This window comes from Xiphias gladius, chromosome 8, assembly GCF_016859285.1.
Source record: "Xiphias gladius isolate SHS-SW01 ecotype Sanya breed wild chromosome 8, ASM1685928v1, whole genome shotgun sequence".
In the NCBI taxonomy this organism is placed as follows: Eukaryota; Metazoa; Chordata; class Actinopteri; order Istiophoriformes; family Xiphiidae; genus Xiphias; species Xiphias gladius.
The window spans coordinates 14,799,739-14,818,735 of NC_053407.1; the positions used below are offsets into that span (position 1 = coordinate 14,799,739).

Consider the following 18,997-nt stretch of genomic DNA (forward strand, 5'->3'; position numbering starts at 1 on the left):
AACTTGCAATATGACTCAGCCAAAGTAGTAAAGACAGAAGAGTAGTGAACTGTCTGCAAGCGTACAAACATTTCCATTTTTAGCAGAGGGGGGTGTGTAATACAACAAATTTAAGTGGGACCGACAGCTTGATTCAGTGCAGAAAAAACAACACATTAGAATTGGAGAGACTATTTGACTGCTTGTCAAAGACATTTTTTACAACAAAGAAATCATTGAAGGTCTTCTCAATCATTTGTTTACTTTTCCCTTTGTTCGTGGTATCATTTACCTCCTCTTCATCTCAGCCCCACCCTGCTCCACAAATGGAGAGCTTTCTTGTTTTATTCTCGAACATTTTAATGTTTGTAATTGAAGGTTCTTACCGATGTGTCCCTTTTTAATATATATATATGTCATGGTTATCAAATAAATCCCATTACTCAAGCGACCTTCTGTTGCGCATAATGAAATAAGAGTGGGCAGATCTGCAATTTTAACTTGTAGTGAAAACGTTCAACTCTCACACTTGATAGCTTTGATGAACTCTCTTCCTTTAGTGCTGGCATTAGAAGATCTCATCTCCTATACTATTCTATTAAAAGCCTGTCTTCCTAACAGACCGTTAGTACTTGCAGTGTCGTTGTCTTAATCTGTACTCTGATCAAAGCGCCTTGTTAGAATGTGACTGCTCATTCTAAAAGGAGGGTGTTAAGTTTATAGCCTCTGCCCTCCCTCGCTCCCTCTTTCTTTCTCTTCCCTTCTTGGCTGTTAGACAGTCAGTCTTGGTGAATAAAAGGCTCAATAGGGAAAACAAGTCAGCTGACTAATAAGGTAAGACTGTCTTTACCAGAAAAATGACAGCATTGGCCCTTTGTTCAAACACATTAAACAACTTATGTTTCTGTTTATCTGACATGCAACCTCTTGGAATTGTGTTATAATGTTGTTTGGGCAACAGAGACTTCAGTTCGCTTCATGTCTTGGTTTTAATGATGACAGTGAGCCTTCCCTAACCTTAGTCGAGCCCCTGATGTATCCCTTTAAATTGTAATCCTTAAGATTTGAGTCCTGGTTGATTTGGCTCCACCCACGCTTACTGTTGTAACACCAAACAGAAGAGCAAATGATTGTTTTGTTCTGTTTTCAATACAGCCCAATAAACCCACGTTGTTTTAATAAAGAAGTCGGTCAAAAATAATTGCAACACTCTGATTTCATGCTTCGCATGGCAAATAGTTTTCCACACAACAGCAGGTCACAGTTAAAACTGGTAGATGAGGAGTTGGGCATGTGCAGCCTGTTGCCTGCAGTTGTTCATCTAACAGCTCCCTATGGCTTCTCTTTCCATCACTCCCTGCAATATTTTAAACTGATTTGCTTTTAAGCGCTGGATATGCACTAATCCCGGCGACAAATACACTATTATACACTGTATACACCGTTTTCATTAAGGTCGGGTTATGCTTGAAAAGAACTGGTTTGTACAACATGTTGTCTAACCCGTCAGAAGGCGGAAGTGTTTATAGCGTTTCAACACTCAAAGGCAGGGTAAAAAAGCCTGCTGTCATAGAAAGGGGGGAGACGTGGTAATCGATTGAATTTGGACATAATGGTGCACATTTTCAGTCTCTCCTGGAAGGCATTTACAGTGTTGTACTCGGTTGAACACATGAAAAGTGACAGAAATAGATGTGTTACAATTTTTTTTTTTTTTTTTTTTAAAGCTGGAGAGAAGTTCAAACCTGGGCTCCTGGCTCTCATGTCCACACAGCTGGTCAATCATGCTGTGAAGTGGATTTGAGTGTCCAGTTGTCAGTTTCAGAAAGTTACAGAAATCGATGGACACAGCCTGTGCATGTATAGGCAACTTGAATCCAGTGCGGGAATGTTGGACTAAGCCATTAACAATTAAAACTACTATATAGAGAGGTAATTGCTGAATGTACTGTAAATGCGTGAAAAAAATCTTGAAAAATATGAAGGATTATAACTTTAACCAAACCTGGACTCTCTGGCAGATCAGACAATTAGAGTTTCTGAAGACACTGATCAGGACTGATTAGCAGGATACAGGCTTATTAAGGTTTATGGCTATTTTCACTGTCAGTCTGTTGCCATCTATGACCCTCTTCCCTCCGGTTTGCTCCATTTCAGTCTTGTATTTAATCTGTTCTCCCTGTCTTCCCATTCTAACATTCTGTATTTTCCTTCTCATCTTTCTCTTTTTGTTCTGACACTTCCCAGTTAATTAGGTTACCTTACATTGGCTTAATCATGTCCACGTATGCAGAGAAATGGCTTGATGAAAAGAGGTAGTGGTGCTTCACACCCATATCAAAGGTATTTGCTCATACACTTTAAGTTTTCTCACCTTTGATGTTGAGTTTTATCCTGTAGCTCCAAACCATGTACATGGTTTATTTGAGTTCCCTATATGCACAGAACAGATAAAGATTAAATTGATACAGAGCCTGCTTACAGTCTTTCTTTTGTACTGACTTTCTTTTCCTTCTGCGTCCTCTCTGTCACTCGGTCCTATTGTGAGCATGACTAATGTTATCCAGGAGTGGAAAAATAAATCACCTTTCCTTTAAAGTCTTATTCAAGAACTTTTTGGTAGAGGAATAGCAAATCAGGGATAGACAAAGGAAGATAAGGAGAAAAAAGAAAATGAAGACGCTGCTCTATCCCCTGTGCCGTGTGGAAGTGGGTTGGCCCTGTAGCCACCTGCACAGTCCAGCGGCTCCCTGATGGATCTGTGGAACGACAGGCCCATTCTGTGGCAGCACAAAAGAGAAAGAAAGAGAGGATGATTCTGTCTTCATTTTTTTTTCCACAAGCAACTCCTCACATGCTGTGTGGCTTTCGGGAAGTTGTTACACCAGAGAGTCAGGCATTGTTCTGATTAATTTAAACAGTGTTTTAGTATTCAAGGTGTTGGGAGCCCCCAGAGTTTACTACACCCCCTGCTTAGTCTTCTATCCACCTGGTTTACGAGGTTAACATGCACAACATCAATGGGGAGGCAGAGGGAAAGAATGAGAAAAGGAAAGGAGGGATGTTGGGGTATGGAATGAAAGAATTAAAAAGTCAATGGGGCTCACTTGATGAGTGTGTGTGTTTGTATGAGTGTGTGTGCATGTTTGTCTGCAGCTCTTATCAGTGGTAAAACAGCACAGGTTAATTCTCATTCATCAGGGTTCAGAGACGGGGCGTGTGTCTGCGTTCATTGGTGTTTCCGTGCATCTGTGTGTATGTGATGTCGCGCTTGCAACCTTCAGACAAGGAGAGTGAATCTGTCCAGAATGTACTGTCGGTTAAAACACAGATATATACAGCAGAACTCTCAGAGATATTGCATGTTTACAGAGTGGCAGAAAGAGGTGCGATATTACAGCACGACATAAACACTGTGTTCACAGCTACCGTATCACCACTGAGAATAGACAAACAGCTTATTCTCACGTTTTTATGGACGAGTTATCGCTCATAACAAATAGAAACAAAACCTTTTAATCTACACCACATTAAGTTTTTAGATCAGACGTATGCACAGCGTTTATCTCTGGAGGTTAGTGAGATATCAGTGCTGTGTGTAAAATCCTGGGTAGTACAAAGGAACAACAACCTTTTTTTAAGTTCAGCTATGATTTTGGCTCATGATTTTTTTATGATTTCTTTATGATTTTTTTATGATTATTTCACTCAAAAAGACAACTGAAAGTCAGATTTCTAGTCATGTGGTGCTGAGAAGAACAATACGACCATGCATTCGGGATAGAAAGTGCTTTTTAGTGGCACCATAACCAACTGTTACCATGGTTAGCAAAATTTTAAAAAAAAAGTGATCTCATGGGCCTTTATATTCATGGAAGAAATATGGATATGGAAATATGGAAAAGGTTTTAATAAGTCTTACTAAAATGAATTGCTTTTGCAAAATATGGTCTCCTTGCTAGGGTGTTTTATAACTGCACCTCCCAGAAATGAACTGTCAGTCAAACTCTGTGGCCAGTAGAGTGATATCATTGTCCTTGGAAGTTATGAGGTTTAAGTTTCTCTTCGTAGTGCTGCAGCTGTAAGGTACACATTAAGACATACAAGGCGGTTTTGGCGCTTCATCAGGGCTTTTATTGTTTTAAGATATCGACATAATCACTGTGTTCAAATCCTATTTACGTTCAACATGATTTGTGCAGTTCTCTACTTTTCACCAAAAATATGAAGCATCAGAACCCCTCTCGGCATTTAGCTTTGTGGCATAGGGCACTGTCTTTCACAACACCTTATTATCATCTTGAATTCAAGTTTTTAACACTTTCTTCAAATCTCCAGCACTGTTATTTCTAAAACTGCAACAGTGTTAAACACCTTGATCACAAAGCTGACCAGAGTTCAGGCCGGGAGCAAAATTTCTGTCCCAACTTAGTCGTCTTTTTAAATATATTAGGCTACCAACACTTGGTATTCATTTATTTATAGTTATTTCGGTCATAAGCGGTTTAATTCGGTGGTCCTTAGCAACTATTGAACACATACCAACAAAGTCTTTGTGTACATAACTAACCTGTATGATGCTATTAAAAGGAACTCTGGTGCATTTGGCCATTGAAGTGTAGTTTTGTGTAGGTGGTAAGACGCTTCCAGTTGAGGCCTGGTTTGGATCAATTAAGTGTACCAAGAAATCCTGATGAGCAATTATGGGCGCATGTTGCTCTACAGGACATGTTGTCTCCTTAATCTGATTCTATCTTTGCCTTGTTATTTAAAATGAAATAAGTCTGCACTGTTTAAAATTATTCTCATATCCTGGTATTTCTCTGTGATTTTCATGAGCTGTTCACGGCCACCAGAAAAGATACTATAACTAAAGTTTTCCAGAGGAGGGAATAGTGGCTTCAGTTGCTGTCATTCAAAAGAAATTTGTTGATTTTACCTTTAAGTCCAGATAGTAACTCTAATGATGCAGGATAGGAGTTATTATCTCTCAGACTGTATGGCCTTATGTTTGAAACCCTTGGTTTTGTCTGTCATAAGTAAGCATGAACCCTAAATGGATGAAAACTGAGAGGCAACAATGTATCTGTTTTAAACTTCTTTGGTCCGGACAACGGGAACCAGCAACCTGCAGTTGTGAACACAGCCCCTGCGTACAGTGCTCTTGTCTGCTGTAAATAGTTTTGACCAGCAGGTGCCCGTAGTGCATTCCTGAAGCCTTGACTACTCAACACGAGTGGCTGGAAAAACCTCAGTGCTTGAGAGTAAAGCGCCTTTTCCCTTCTTTTCTCCCTCAGTTCTGTAGGCAGTCGTTTCGTCGCCTGTTTAGCTATTGTGGCTATCCCCTACTCATGCTAACAACACAGGCTTTTTTCCTTTTCATATAACCTGCTTTTGCTGTCATTGGAAATGTGAAAGGCATTAACACCTTTGCAGCAGAGGACTCCTCCCAGCTAAGTGCCGGGTGTTTGAACATAGACAATGTTAAAGTTTTAATCAGCTATGTAGAAGGAATTAGTGCTGCTGTGTCATATTAGTCCATGATAGAGATGAGGTGACTCAAGAAATTCCAATTCTGTCTTTCATACCCTTCGTACCTATAGTATCTGTCTGTCCTGCAGCAACAAAAAAAAATGTCACTTTGACCAAATTTTACTATTCAGTTTTTCATGTACTATACATGCCATTCTCTCCAGATCTCTCTTGTTAAAACACATTCAGAGGCCACCTCCTAATGTGCACTCACAGGCAATTGTACCTCATATTGTGCTCAGAGGGAATTGACTTTCCTCTCCTCTTTCTCCCTCTGTGTTTTTACTAAACACTATGGTGTTATACTTTGCTATTTCTTAATATATACAGAGGGTTACACTTTTCCATTCACTTGAATAGGAAAGTGGTCTCAGACTTCTGGACCCCATTGTATATGTGTATACATATAACTAATGTTATGTATTTTCCTTTTTTCACTGTTTATTTATTTTTACTTTTCTGTGACTCAGAAAACTGTAGCTATTTCAGTCTTGTATTAGCGGTTTGGAAGACAATAGGAACTGAATGTTTCATCAATACTATCTCCAAACATTGACGGCACATCTAAAGCCAACCAAATGCCATTTTTGACATGGTACCCAAATTATAGTAATCCTTTCGTATGCTTTATTTTAACATGACTGTATAAAAAATAATTTACTATATAACATCCAGTGATTTCCATATTGTCTTTGTTTACTGAAATTTCTGTGTGTTTATCTGCCCCTCTGACAGCCCAGATGCTGTAGCTCTGGTGCAGATTGGAAGATATGTCTCTTTGTTTTATTCCCATCTGGTGCTAAACCCCGTCCCCTTGTACTGCAAAGCAAGCCAAAAAAAAAAACAACAAAAATAAACAGAACAATAAATCCTCCTATCCCAATTAAGGATTTAGAGAAACTTAAAGATGTTACGATGTACGTTAACTTAAACAACAGCATTTACTTACAGTGGACACTCTTTGTCATGTCTCTTGTTCCCTGCCTGTGGAAGAAGAGTTGAGGTTATCAGTGCTATCAGGGCCCTGCCTTTAGATGCTCCTGGGCTGTACAAAATAGATGACAGTTGTGATGAATGAGCTGCATTTCACACTCTTAGACTGCGTCTGGTATCACATGGTGTGCAGACACACAAACACACATACTGTACATACACAAATGCACATACCACTGAGACACACAAAACACATTCATACCCACCAACTCACAAAATAATTCAGCATTTTACTGATTCTCTTTTTCTTCTCTTTTTAATGATGTGAAGATGAATGAACGTGTGTGTGAAAGCTGAGCGAGGGCTGCTAAGGCAGACTGTAAATCTGCAGGAAAAGACAGGTGCTGACTCATCTACAAGTTTCTCCCGAAATATCGCTTCTTCTTCCATCACTACTTCCCTCTTACATCTCCTGCTAACAAAATGCCACATCTTTTCTCCCGCGACTTGATGTAGATTAACCTTCTAATACAGACAAAACACCAACCAGCTCTCCTCTCATCTCTCTTTCCCCCCTTACCTCCTCTGATAACAAATAATTCATTCTTAATTACACATCTCATTCTGTGATACCCACACACTCTTGATCAATCTACGATTCACTTTTTGTTTTTGTTTTTTTTCATTTTTTTATGAGGACTGTATTTCATTTGAATGTATCCATTTTCCCTCAACCTGCCCTTTCTACTTCTAATTTAGTTTGTGATTTTGCACATTTCTTTTCTGTGTACGGTCATTTTAGTCATCCAGGTTGTAAAATGTCAGAGCAAATTAAAAAACGATCCACACAGAGAAAGCTCAAGAAACCCTGTCTGATTGGAGGGAAGGGATGGCGACACCACTTATCTTCTGCTTACAAAGTTGTCATAATATCATTACCTTGGCAGTTTGCCAACAACACCTGTAAACCCAGTCCCAGTTGCCAAAAGGAAGATGCCCTTTGCACAGGTGTTCCCAACTACATCCTCATCCACTTTAAAGGATTATTTATCTGTCATTTATCCACTGGGGTAAATACTGATGATTTCTCACCTGAACAAAAAAAAGAAAAAACAGATGACAGACTAAACAATTTCTACACAATACAATTCTAGTGGATTTCGTCATTTGTTCTGACATACATTTCCCAGAAGTGGTTTTGTCCAGCCTAAGAGAACACGCATTGACTTGTGGTGCATTCAGTAGCAGGTTATCGGTTTAGGTGGAGAGGGCGGTAATTGATAGCAGGAGCAAGACAATGAGAAATATCTCAGAATAAGAAACACAGAAAACATCCCTTCCTAAATGTAGAAACTGGTTTCTTGTTTGCTTTTTTAGGCTGATTTTTTTTTCTATATTGTTGAACATAATTATGACTTTAGAAAGAATCACTTGCTTTCTTCTTCTTCTGATGAACTTACAACAAAACTTTTTTTTTTTTTGACGTTGACGTTATTCTATAGCTAGTTTGCAGATATCTTGACATGTCTGTCTGTATGCAGCTGATAATACATGGAAATAACAAAATACACCACCTAACAATAAAACAGAAAGGGAAGTTGCATCACCAACAGTTATTTATTAACCGTGAAATATGTTTTGGGAGCGATTTTTCGCTCATATCTTCACAGCCAGTGACTCACTTACCAGTTGACTGATATTCTTGCTCTGGGAAAACAAATGCCTGGTAATCAGATACACAGAGCATGGTCTGTGCATCAGGTTTTGTTATGTAGGTCACTTTGATTAAAACAGCCTCCTTCCTATGAGTGGGGTATGTGTAATGAGGGAGGAGGAAAGCTACGCGACTGCAGTCAAGCTGAAACAAATGAATGTGTAAGAATCAGAGAGATTGTGAATCACACAACGGTGATCTTGGAGAACGAAGAAAACAGCACAAGCAAACAGGTTTTAATAGAAAGGCACATGAAGAAAATGAGGCAGGTGAGACAGGAAGAGCTGAGAGAATTGGGAAAAATTGGGAATGTGTAGCAGATTGCTAAATCCTTTTTTTTTTTCTTCTGTTGTGTCATCAAGTGACAGTGGATGCAGTTATCAGAGCTGTCACTCACACACAGTCAGATGGACAGGTTAAAGTGGATCTGAGGATCCCAGCCACTTCAAGTCTGCTCACTTACTTTTATCTGCTTCCCTTTACACTCTTTACATGTCTCTTTTTTTGTCACATATAAAGAATATCTCAAACAGCTTGATGAAATGCCTTTTTCTTTAGATAGCAGACAGTAAAAAGTGACAGAAAACAGTGAAACAGGGGGACATGTGACCAGGGTTACAAGCAAGACCCATGGCAACATGCAGTGGGTCTCACATCATCACCAGGACACACCTCACTCTCACAGCTCCGCCCAATGAAACGTTTCCATGTGTGAATGTAAATGTATTTATATATGAATACATACTGTATATAGATATGATGTGTGTGTGTGTGTGTGTGTGTGTGTGTGTGTGTGTGTGTGTGTGTGTGTGTGTGTGTCATTACTATCAGTACAATTGCTGGTGTGAGTTAGGCATCTACTTACACTCCATCATTATTATTATTATAATTATCATTATTGATAATAATATTAAAATTGATGCTCTTATTGTTGTCATTATCAACATTTCCATCATCATTAACTTGATCGCTATATATTATACTATTACCATCAAATACTTTAGACTTTCTACTGAGAAATCCTGGGTGTGGAGGTGTGCCGGCCCCTGGAAGAAGGAAGGGAAGGAAGAAAAGGGGGGAGCGGAAATAACACCAGAGGGCCAAATTATGTTTGTCGTAGTCTTTGGGTGTACCTTCTGTTGTGACACCCACTTCATTATGTCCCGTGTTGGCTCACGTCTTGATATGTTGCACTAAGAAAAAAAGAGTTTCTGTGTGACCTGAAAGGGTCTTAGTATGTCATCTGCAGATTGCATTACTGGGATGGGGAGTGGGCATCAGTCTTTATCAGCACTCCCATAGGATAAATCCACCCACATGCTGACAGGAACCACACACACACACACACACACACACACACACACACACACACACACACACACACACACACACACACACACACACACACACACACACACACACTATATTAATTGAGCTCATCATGGTTCCCATTCTAGAGCATTTGCTGTTTTAAAAGAAAAACTTTAAAGGCATAATTATGCAAATATTTTACTGTTTCTAAATAAAAAAAATTACCATGAAACAATTATACTCTGGTAGGTTGTGACAAATGAAGCATGTTAATGATAATTACTTCTCTGTGGTAACTGGATTAGATTTCTGATGACATTTTTATACTGACATGCTCAGAGCTGGGGCAAAAACAGCCTTGATATTTTTAGATTTTTGTGGATTTGTAATTAATTATGATAGTCATTAGCAAAACCGAAACTAATTCAAAAATAAACCGTGTCCCTCCTAAAGCATACATAAGCGGTGCATTCCTGGGAAGTTTCTTGGCCCAGCTATTTTGCTCAATTCTTCAAATGATGCAAGAACACCACACACTGGCAAATGTGGCTAACCCTGCTTTCAAGACACTGCACTGCACTAGCAACTTAAGCCTTGGATGATGTGTGGGTGATTGCAAGATTGCCTCTAATATGAAATCATAAGAATAATTTCATTAAATATTGATGGTACTACTATTCAACATTCTGTGAGTGTAAGACATTGTTATAGGTTAATCAAAGCCAGTAGTGTTCAATTTTTTTTCACAACTTTTATATACCAGATGAGTTATTGACTTAAAAACTTAAATAAACTATTTTAACCAAGTGTGAAAACATTTATTCTTTGCTTTTTTTTTTTTTTTTAGCCTTTCGAGATGTTTTCAGTCTTTGATGTCTGGAGACAATATAATGGGCAAATACTAATGTAGAACAATTGGAGGTACTGTATTGTCTGATTGGAGTAAAAAGGCATCCAATGTGTTTTTGCAGAGACTCGGGAGGACCGCACCAAGAGACTGTTCAGACACTACACTGTGGGATCCTACGACAACTTCACCTCATACAGGTACAGCCTCTTTCTCCGAGCGATCATGTTACTGCATTGTGCAGGCCATGTGTATGAATGTGTACTGTACTGCACAAAAATTATCGGTCACATCACAGAATGCTTCCTTACCTTAAGAGGGGTAATGAAGAGCATGTCAAGAACCATTTGAGTGCTTTGGAGCTGCTGCCATCTAAAGGCATCATGCAGCCAGTGCATCCAGTTCTAATTTTATTGCTTAACTGTGTTGAACAGTATATTTTTGTCTCTATGTGCTGGTATCTGTGCACTTTGCATACACAGGCATAATATATTGTACGCTCTACATGCATGTTTGTGGGGACATGCACGGTTTTGTGCTTTATATGTCTAGAATTTTCTGCCAGGATATTCTTATTCAATTCCACCCCTGTCTCAAGCTGACATTTAGTGTGAGTACACCCTCTCTTCTAAATTAGATTTGTTAGCTGAGAGTGGAATAGCAAGCTATGTGAGGTTTTGTTATGATGCAAATTCCGCTTTTAATGCCATAGTATTGTCAGACAAAGAGACACAGAGCTAGTCTGAGTGAGCATTGTTCCCATCCACTTTCTCAGCCTTTTATGAAATGTCATATTCTTGCTTTCTAGGTTTAAGTTGGATTAAATGTCACTTCTGTTACCAGAGCTCCAGGTTTTTCTGAAATAGCATTACTACAGGCACTAGCCTGTGATAGTCACAGACGTTATGTGGTATTCGCTGTGTATATTTTTGTTTGGCTGGTAGTTCATGTAATAATATACATTTTATCGTACATTTCGTGTTGCTTTGCAGAGCTGCCACAGTAAAAATTAACACTGTGTGGAATCACAGCAGGTTAGAGCTATGAGGTTTTAAGAGCCAAGTGCAACATATGAATGTCTGAATGAAATACCAGTTGCCAGCATGAGGCCCGGATAGGACAGAAACCTGGTGAGATACATTGTACAGTTTATTAGATGGATATCTGAACTGCAGTGTGAGGAATATTAGAATCACAAATGTCAAAGGACAGATTTATTTTTTAAGAAACATTCACAATTTTGAAATGTGAGTCTATCAGAGTTTTTACTTTGAGTTATGTAGGCGGATAGAGATTCTGAACAAGGACAGTGAGCATATTACATTAATGCAGCATTTTGGGGCATAGAGCAGAGATGAAAGCATAGTGGATAAAAGGGTTTGGACTGAAACAAAGCATCTTAGGGGTGCTTAACCAACACAGTTTACTGTGCATAATAATTGATGCAAAAGTGGATAGATACCTTTTTATGAAACCAAACCTTTGACCTCCCTCCTGCAGAGAGGTTTGTTACGGGTCTCCTGTCTCCAGCAGCAGGAGCTTTGTGTTCCCTTGGTAAGTCTGAGAGAGTGGAGTGTAACTAAGCTAATGGACACTGCAGCCGCCCACTGAGTTGCAACCTGAACACTAGCCCTCTAAATCTGCCTTAGCTGTTGACGAAGGATGACTGACAATGCTGAAAATCACAAAATATTACTAAACTCATAGCTTTTGTGATGGTGTTTAGGCCGTAAACTGGCAGCAGTCCCCTCAGTCAAGGTGTGTTGTGAAGAGATTTAGAAACGCCGCAATTTATTTCTCATCTGTATTCACCAAGTTTAAGTTAGAAATATTGGGTTATAGTCATCTACACTTGAGGTCTGACATATTCATTTCCTTTATAATATTTTATTTTACATTTAAAATTAAATTTTAATTAACTGCTCTGCTGTAGGCTTTTTTCATTTTCCTCCCTCCATCTGCCTTTTTATCTATCATAAATGTAGATTTAAACACTATTACATCTCACATTTACTCTTCACCCAAATGTTCCCAGTCAGTCCATTTGTTGAAGGACAGGTAGTCTGAATATTTTTTGCACAAAATGCCGGCCATCATGCTGACTAAAGTCAGCTCTGTTCTGGTTTTTGCTCACAGGCTTTGGACAAAGATGCATAGCTTGAAAACATACATACAAGTTTGTGCAGAGCAGCTCAGGTGAACACCATCCAACGGCCTTCAGCTCTCAACACTCAGGAAAATCAGGCAGTGATGAACTGCTCACTTATTTTTGCCTCCTATTCCCTCTTTCTTTAGTCAGGGGAAAATATGCCATCTGTACCATCTCTGTCAGTTTCTTTAGCAGAAGCCCTCAACACCCTCCTCAGCTGCAGTCTCATCTGAAAGATCAGCCAGAAGATTGATTAACTCTTAGGCTTTATCCCAAAGATACTTCAATCACGAGGACTCTCTCTTTCACCTGCTTGCCCTCTCTCATTCTCTGTCTCTACCTCTGTGTGAGTGTGTGTGTGTGTGTGTGTGTGTGTGTGTGTGTGTGTGTGTGTGTGTGTGTGTGTGTGTGTCTCTCTCTCTCTCTCTCTCTCTCTCTCTCTCTCTCTCTCTCTCTCTCTCTAAACACTAGTACAACCTCTGGGAACACTGAGCTGTGGTGTCTTGCTTGGCTTTTAAGGTCATTGGTTAACAGGAAAGGAAATACATGTGTGTGTGTGTGTGTGTGTGTGTGTGTGTGTGTGTGTGTGTGTGTGTGTGTGTGTGTGTGTGTGTGTGTGTGTGTGTGTGTGCGCCTCCATCTCTTCCCACTTCTCAAGCCCCAATGACCAACCATCTTTTTGACTCTCCTGCCCTCCCTCTTCCCCCACTCTCTTTGAGTGTGTGTGTGTGTGTGTGTGTGTGTGTGTGTGTTTGAGGATTGTGTTGGATTCATACCTGCTCTCCCTCTGCTCTCTCCTTCACAGTGATTATATCATAGAGGAGAAGAATGCTGTTTTACAGAAAAAAGAAAATGAGGGGTTTGGTTTTGTCCTGCGGGGAGCCAAAGGTGAGATAAACATATGCACCTTTACCAAGACATTCACATTCACTACCTACCTGTTTTCAATATGTGTTAGAGTTTTGATGTAAGAAGTAGTTTGTTGATCTGAGTCACTGAGTACGGCTCAGTTTCGATTGTTACTGTGTGAGTCAACAACACGACCAGCTTTGGTCAACACTCAGTTTGTATACTCAGATGCACCCAGGCTTCTGTGTGTGTATCTGCACCTATGTGCGTGTGTGTGTGTGTGTGTGTGTGTGTGTGTGTGTGTGTGTGTGTGTGTGTGTGTGTGTGTGTGTGTGTGTGTGTGTGTGTGTGTGTGTGCGTGAGTGAGCGCATGTAGCCCTTTGGTGGCGTCATCCTTGGCTGAGCTGTCAGCTAGCTGTCCCATCTGTTCCCCACACATGGCGTAGAGCTTTAGTAGAGGCACACTCCTCTTTCCCCTCCTCTCCTATTTCATTGTTCCTCTGTCCGTCCTTGTTTTCATTCCTCTCTGCTCTCCTTCACCTCCTTCATATCCTTCCTGTCCATTATCCTCTCAAAATATTTTAACACAGTCACTTTCATACCTCCCGCATTTTAATCAAAATCGACTCTCTACTCATCTCCATCACTACAAATTCATTTTACTCATGCACGTGCCAGCTCCCTGATCAGGCTGGTTACCATGGAAACCCCTCTCAGGCACCTTGCTGGGAGTCTGTTACTGCTCCATCACTCACTACCATGGATCTTGGCTCACCCTGCTCTCTTTTACTCACTCTGTCTTTTACTCCCCAGTACCCTTAAACACACACGTACACAAACACACACATACACACTGCAGTTCACTTAGTGGTCCTCTGAGAACTCTCATGTGTCAGTGATTTTGTTGGATTCGCTCCAAGATTAAATGGAGTTTGCAGAAGCGCATTCACTTAACAAAGTGTGCTTGTGTACTGTATGTGTGCATCTGTCTATTTTTTGTGTTTGTGTGCACCTACATGTATCAGTGATATGATTAAGGGTGCAGCAGGCAACAGCAGTACATCCACTCAGGGCTACTACTGTTCCTGTTTAATCGACTTAGACATCCTAAGTCAAGGAATAGAACGATTCACTACAAATTTATTAATAGAATCATTTTGGTAAAGCTGAAGAAAAGTTTTGAAAAATTCATCATTGCCTCAAAGGAAATGACAATAGATCAGATTTATACCGCCAGCCAACAATTTCCAAATATTTTTTGCAGCATGTAATACATTTTCTGCTTGTGAACTTATTATGGTCATTGGCAATCTCATTTAGTGTAGGAATGAAAATGACTCAAAGGAAGCTATAGATTTTCCTTGACTGTTCTGGGCGGGGTTTCTCGGTGTGTTTCGTCTCAGCTGAGACGCCCATTGAAGAATTCACCCCGACCCCAGCATTCCCTGCCCTGCAGTACCTGGAGTCTGTGGATGTGGAGGGAGTGGCCTGGAGGGCTGGTCTGAGGACAGGAGACTTCCTGATTGAAGTAATTAAGAACAGCTCTTCACTTGCATGTACATCTCATGACTGAACACAATGATAATCGCCTTAAACGCAGAAGAAAAGCTAACAAGTGCAGGATTCTACACAAGTCCTATGGTACTTCTGTAGATGTAACGTGTTGTCGATCCTATGGCTGCAAAGAGGGTTTGTTATAATGTATGAATATTTGCAGCTAATATATAAAACTGAAATTAAAGAAAAAAAAACAGAGCTTTTGTTTTTGTTAATTAATGAGATACTGCTTGATAAAGAATAGACATGATTTGCAGAAAATAATTTGAGTATGAAGTTTGATCATGTGACGTATCCCACCCTGACTGACCAGAATATGTTAACTATGGTGCTTTAATGTCAGCAGCACTCTAGAAAACAAGGTTACACTTGTATCAGCACGTCTCATTCTATGTGTTTTCTGTTAGGTAAACGGGGTGAACGTAGTGAAGGTGGGCCATAAGCAGGTGGTTTCCTTGATCCGGCAAGGTGGCAACAGGCTGCTGATGAAGGTGGTGTCTGTCACACGCAAGCCTGAGTCTGAGGAAGTCGTTCGCAAGAAAGGTAAAGACCAGGGGGATGAAATAAGCTCATCTGTGTCCTCCCTCTAAAAAAAAAAAAATGACTTGCTAAATTCATTATTCCAAATGTTTCCAAACTATTACATTTGAAATATAATACATGTAATATTCATGATTCATAATCTGTCAGATGTCTCAAAAACACGTGCCCATATTGTGAAATGTGAAATCACGTGAAATGCTGCTTCAGGGGATATTCATGTGTGCTTTTTGTAAGGACCAGCTCAACTATTACTAAACTCATTCATTAGTATGAACAATAATTTAAATTGATCATGATCCACTAATTAGATAGCAATGGCTTAATTAAGGATTGTTTAGTGCTTATAGGGATTTTAGCATTGGGAACATGTTATTTCTCACAGGTTGTCTTAGTTATTTGATAATGACTTCTATAACTGTAATGTAATGGCAACATGTATGGTGGTTTTATGTACAGAGGATTTAGGAAAATATGTGTGTTTCCGTTGTCAAGGTGATTTCTACCACGTTTCCCTGCTGTAAATTCATCTGGTTTCCATGTCAACCACAGCTCACCATTACCCAGCTCCCACACAGTTCTGGCACTATGACCTCAGGACTGTGTACACTGCAAGTGTTCGTTTGTGTTTGTAAGTGTGGTAGAGTGGTGTGTATAGCTCCTTTTCGATTATTGTGATACAGAGACAGCGATAAATGGGTTTGACCTAGTTTCAGTGGGACAGTACTGTATCAACTCAGTCCTGCTACTTAGGGCCTTATTGTCTCACTTAATCTCTCTTTCTCCATCTTTGTCTCTCTCTTCACCACCTGTCTGTCTCTCACCTCTATTGTCTCTGTATCTTTCCATATGCTTGTCTCCTATAAATAAACCTAGTCTCTTGGTTCTATCATTTCCCGATATGGCTGATGCCAGTACATACAATTTAACATATTGCAACAAAAAAAAAATCTTAACTGAAGGTTCCATTACTAACTTTCTTTTGGAGCTTTGAACAACATTTCACAGTCCTCCCACCGGATTGAGTTTGCTCAGTTTTCAGGATTTAATTGAAGTAAAACTTTACCATTTTTCGATACAACGCTTGTCCGCTTTCTGGAAGAAAGTTAGAAGAGAAGATTAATACCCCTCACATTTCTGTCTGTTAAATATGAGGCTACAGCCAAGAGCTGGCTAGCTAAGCTTAGCACAGAGCCCTTTAACAGGGAAACAGCTAGACTGGGTCTTTCCAAAGGTAAAACAATCCACCTACAAGCTCCTCTAAAGCTCACTGATCAACACGTTATATCTCGTTTATTTACCCTGTATAGAAACAGAAATATAAAAATGATAAATCACCGGTTTATGGGGGGTTATGCGCTGGACTATTTCTTGGTTCTGACCAGTTGCCAGGCAACCAGCAGAGACTCTGGGTCTCCACTCTCAGTTACTGGTTCCAACCAAGAAATAGTTTGCCATATAAGCCCGTGATAGAGGGAGAACTGTCATTTTTACCCTTCAGTTTTTGTATAGATTAAATAAATGAGATAAAACATGTAAGTTAGTGATCTTTAGAGTCACTGGTAGGTGGATTTTGTTACCTTTTGCTATGAATCTGTTGGCTGTAGCCCCGTATTTAACGGACAGACATGAGAGTAGTATCGATCTTCTCATCCAACTCTCAGCAAGAAAGTCAATAAGCATATACACTCACCATGCACTGCATGAAGAACACGTCTATACCTGCTTATTCCTACAATTATTTAATCAGCCAATCATGTGGCAGCAATGCAATTCATAAAATCCTGCAGATATAGGTCGGAAGCTGTTAATGTTCACATCAAACATCAGAAAAAGGAAAAAGTATGATCTCAGTAACTCCCTATCTCCCGGTATTTTCACACACATCAGTCTCCAGACTTGGTGGGGGAAAAAAAAAACATCCAGTGAGTGGCAATTCTGTGGATGGAAATGCCTTGTTGATGAGAGAGATCAGATGAGAATGGCCAGACTGGTTGGAGCTGACAGAACGACTACGGTAGCCCAGATAACCATTCTTTATGACTGGTGAGAAGAGAAGCATCTAAGAATGAACAACACGTCGAACCTGGAGGTGGATGGACCAAAACAGCAGAAGACCACGTCAGGTTCCACTCCTGTCAGCCAAGAAGAGAAATGTGAGGCTGCAATGGACACAGGCTCACCAAAACTGGACAGTTGAATACTAGAAAAACTTAGCCTGCTCTCAAGAATCTGGATTTCTGCTGAGGCACACAGATGGTAGCGTCAGAATTTGGCGTCAACAGCATGAATCAATGGAGCCAACTTGCCTTGTGTCAACAGTCCCGACTGGTGGTGGTGGTGGTGTAATGGTGTGGGGAATGTTTTCTTGGCACGCCTTTAGCCCCCTAATACCAATCAATCATGGTTTGAATGCCAGTCTATCTGAGTATTGTTGTTGACCATGTGAATGCTTTTATGGACCCAATTTACCATCTTCTAATGGCTACTTCCAACATGATTATGTACCATGTAACACAGCAAAAGCTGGCTCAAACTGGTTTCATGAGCATGACTATGAATTCAGTGTACTTCAATGGCCTCCCCAGTCACCAGAAGTGAATCCAGCAAAACACCTTTGGGATGTAGTAGAGCAGGAGATCGGCGGCGTGAATTTGCAGGTGACGGATATGAAGAAATTAAGTAATGCAGTCATGTCAACATGGACCAGAATCTCAAAGGAATGCTTCCAACATCAGAAAATGGAGGCCCTACCCAGTATTAATATGGTGTTCCTAATAAAGTGCTCAGTGAGTGTTTACCCAAAATGTTGATCAGTTCCTTTAACATGTTTTTTTTTGCACTTGCCTTCAGTATATTAAGGCATTTGTGCAATGTAACGCCCTCATGGTATATGTTTTTGAACTATATGAAAATCTGTATGTATAAGTGCATTTATCTAGAGTGCCTTTACCTTTAATTAGTGGTTCAAGTTCATTTCTTCTTGTCTTGTATTCTGAAGTCATTTCCTTGTTGCTTCTATGAAAGCTTGCCTATTTCTGCTTCTGTCTAAGCTGCTGAGACCACAGATATTTGGTATGAGGAAGAAAGGACTGAGGTGGATTGAAAAGACAACTAGTGTTTCTAGTGTGTCAAAGCCGAGGGAGTACGGGATTCTTCACTCCTGTCTCAAACTTCTCATAAATGTCTCTTTTTTTAACATCCCAAAATGTGTAGAACACCCTCACCCCCTGCACTGCTCCTCCAGTAGGACATACTCTGCATATTGTGCCGCACCTTTGCACAAATGCACAGACGCATACTCACACATATACACTAACACGCTCACTCGCAAGCAAACACACATTCTCTGCACCATGCGAGGCCTCACTACTGCCACCGTTGCCATGGTGACTACACTGCCTGTTTGAATTAAGCATTACATTACAGCAAAAGCATCTCTCTCTCCCTCTGACTCTGTCTCTGTTCCTCTCTCTTTCTCCATCCTCCTCCATCTACTCTGCTCCCTGCTACTATACCAGAATGTGCAGACTGGTGAGGAAATGAAGATGTTTGATATGGACTGTAACCAGGATGGCGTATGTAC

At 40.2% G+C, this 18,997-nt stretch overlaps 1 protein-coding gene across 1 annotated transcript in view; it reads left to right on the forward strand.

Moving 5' to 3' along the window:
* Window positions 1–18,997, forward strand: part of shank3a (SH3 and multiple ankyrin repeat domains 3a) — a 152,161-nt gene that overhangs the window by 120,547 nt on the left and 12,617 nt on the right. Inside the window, exons 15-18 of the mRNA XM_040132424.1 lie at window positions 10,441–10,516; window positions 13,271–13,353; window positions 14,718–14,842; window positions 15,279–15,414. Coding sequence (XP_039988358.1) covers window positions 10,441–10,516; window positions 13,271–13,353; window positions 14,718–14,842; window positions 15,279–15,414 — 420 coding nt within the window. The remainder of the gene's footprint in view (window positions 1–10,440; window positions 10,517–13,270; window positions 13,354–14,717; window positions 14,843–15,278; window positions 15,415–18,997) is intronic.